The sequence below is a fragment of the Octopus bimaculoides genome, chromosome 3 (assembly GCF_001194135.2).
Source record: "Octopus bimaculoides isolate UCB-OBI-ISO-001 chromosome 3, ASM119413v2, whole genome shotgun sequence".
Lineage (NCBI taxonomy): Eukaryota > Metazoa > Mollusca > Cephalopoda > Octopoda > Octopodidae > Octopus > Octopus bimaculoides.
Genome location: NC_068983.1, coordinates 23,449,694 through 23,452,136, shown reverse-complemented (window position 1 = coordinate 23,452,136; position 2,443 = coordinate 23,449,694). Strand labels below are relative to the sequence as shown.

The 2,443-nt window shown below is 36.3% G+C and overlaps 1 protein-coding gene across 1 annotated transcript in view; it reads right to left on the bottom strand.

The window, feature by feature from the left end:
• LOC106883042 (zinc finger CCCH domain-containing protein 18) overlaps nucleotides 1-2,443 on the bottom strand; it is a 42,234-nt gene that overhangs the window by 18,939 nt on the left and 20,852 nt on the right. Inside the window, exons 5-6 of the mRNA XM_052966715.1 lie at nucleotides 1,042-1,151; nucleotides 257-343 (exon numbers count right to left, since the gene is read on the bottom strand). Coding sequence (XP_052822675.1) covers nucleotides 257-343; nucleotides 1,042-1,151 — 197 coding nt within the window. The remainder of the gene's footprint in view (nucleotides 1-256; nucleotides 344-1,041; nucleotides 1,152-2,443) is intronic.

Sequence of the window (2,443 nt, the reverse complement as noted above, 5' to 3'; positions counted from 1 at the left end):
TGGCCGATGCCAGCGCCACCTTGACTGGCCTCTGTGCCAGTGGCACATAAAAAGCACCCACTACACTCTCAGAATGGTTGGCATTAGGAAGGGCATCCAACTGTAGAAACACTGCCAGATCAAACTGGAGCCTGGTGCACCCTCCTGGTTTCCCAGACCCCAGTCAAACTGTCCAACCCATGCCAGCATGGAAAACGGACGTTAAATGATGATGATTCTCTTAGAAAGCCATTTCAAAATAAAAACACTGACAAACCTCTTTTGCATAGCGAAGACCTCTTTCCCATGCAGTTTCAGCAGGAGGCTCTTCTCTTGGAGGTGGTATATCTGGTATAAGTGGAACCTACAAAATATTGAAATTACAAATGATTTCTTAATACAGAAAGTAACAATACAGAAAGTAACAATAAGAAACATGTACACAAGATTCTTCATATGCTTCTATTCTCAGTTTACACATTTAGTTGACATTTTTCCCCAGTTAGAAGAACAAATGTTAATTTTTCTATAAATTTAGATATCTACATAATTAATTTTTTCAGCCTTAACCTTTTAGCATTCAAATCACTCTGTCACCTGTTTTGAATTAATCATGCATTATCTTGTTCTGAGATTTTTTAATTGCCATTTCTTATACATCTTAATTAACATCTTTGAATTTATGAAAATATCCATTTCTAACTCTTAAATTATTTGTTTTCCAGGCATTGAAAACAGGATAAGAACATTTCAGTTAATTAATGCTGAATCAGTCTATGGGGAAATCTCTATATATCTCTATAACAAACACAATTTTACAAAGTATTACAAAATTATATCTGTTCCTATCAGAATACAAATACAAAAAAGAAAAACTCTTATCTTTTTTTTTTTTTTCACAAGACATAATTTCTAAACAAAAATATAACAAATCAGTACCAGAACAAAAGTTTTGTGAAATATAACATTTTTCATACAGAAGAAAGTCAACTATATTGCTTAAACATAATGGCTGGATATTCACTTGACAATCTTAAAGCAAAAAATACTAAAATCACTTACATCAGGTACCCATGGTGCAGCAGCTCCAAAAGGTGGCCTCCTTCCTCTTATAGTGGTGGTCATTCCAAATCCATTGTTGAAACCAGGACGCTCAATTAGCCGATAATTGCCTTTAAAGAGAATTTAATTGAGGGGACTATTTAAAAACTTGATTGGAACATTTGGTTCAAATTTCACTAAGTGAAATGGGAAAAATAAGCAAACATAGGTCGGGTTTCTTTTTTTCTTCATCTCTCTCAATGAAGTAAAAACTAGAATTTAAGGAAACTAGAGTCTGCATCAGCAAAATAGCAAAAAAAATTTCAAGACAAACAGATCTATATGCAGTAAGGAGTGGTGTATTCATGTTTCAGGTGTCACTTCATTGCAGAAGTTTGTTGAATGGCTATAATATATATTGCTATCAAGTCGTCTTCTTCTTATTATTATTATCTCAAGAACAGTCTTGCCCTAAAAAGGTCAGAAACCACACCTTGTCCACAGTACACAACTATTTTTTTTTTGTCTACTCACAGGAGGACTTTTAGTCATCAGTAAAACCAGAACATCTACTCATCATAGCCACAGTAGTGATAAAGATTTCACTTTTTCAAGCCATAAGAATTTTTATGGGGTCACTCAGTGCTATATCTCTCTCAAACTACAACCTATTGTCTTATAAAAAGAATGACACAAAAGATAATGCTGACATACATACATACTGTCTGACAACGAAAAAAGACAGAACACCTTTGATTATAAGTCAGTTCAATCAGGATAGCTAAGGTCTAAACAACAAACTACTATGTTCTTCTCTCTTCTTTCCTTAAAATTTTGTCTCATTGCTTGGTCAGGAGGAAAGGCAACAATTGATAATCCTTTCCAGGACCTCCCAAACTTGAAAGGGAAAGGAAGAAAAAGCTATCTTTAACCCTTTAGCATTTAAACCAATTATACCAAGCCCAAATATTCTACCTGTTTAATGTTCAAACCAGCTAGATTTGGCTACTCACACCTATCCTACAATATCTGTCCAAATATATACAATTATACCTTCAAGATCTCAAAGATACACGAGATAATGCAAAGTAATGTAAATAAATAAGCATTACATTTGACAGAATCTGAAGGCTAAAGGGTTATAGCAGACACGTAACTCAGCTTGCGAAGACTTTTTGGGGCAAGCGAAAGCGAAATCGGAATAGCACCTGTGCCCAGCGTCGCCTTTCTGGCACTTGTGCCCGTGACATGTGCAAGGATTTTCGAGCAAGATCGTTGCCAGTGCCCCTGGACTGGCTCTTGTACGGGTGCAGTACTGCCTGACTGGCCTTCGTGCGGGTGGCATGTAAAAGCACCCACTACACTCTCTGAGTGGTTGGCGTTAGGAAGGGTATCCAGCTGTAGAAACTCTGCCAAATCAGAT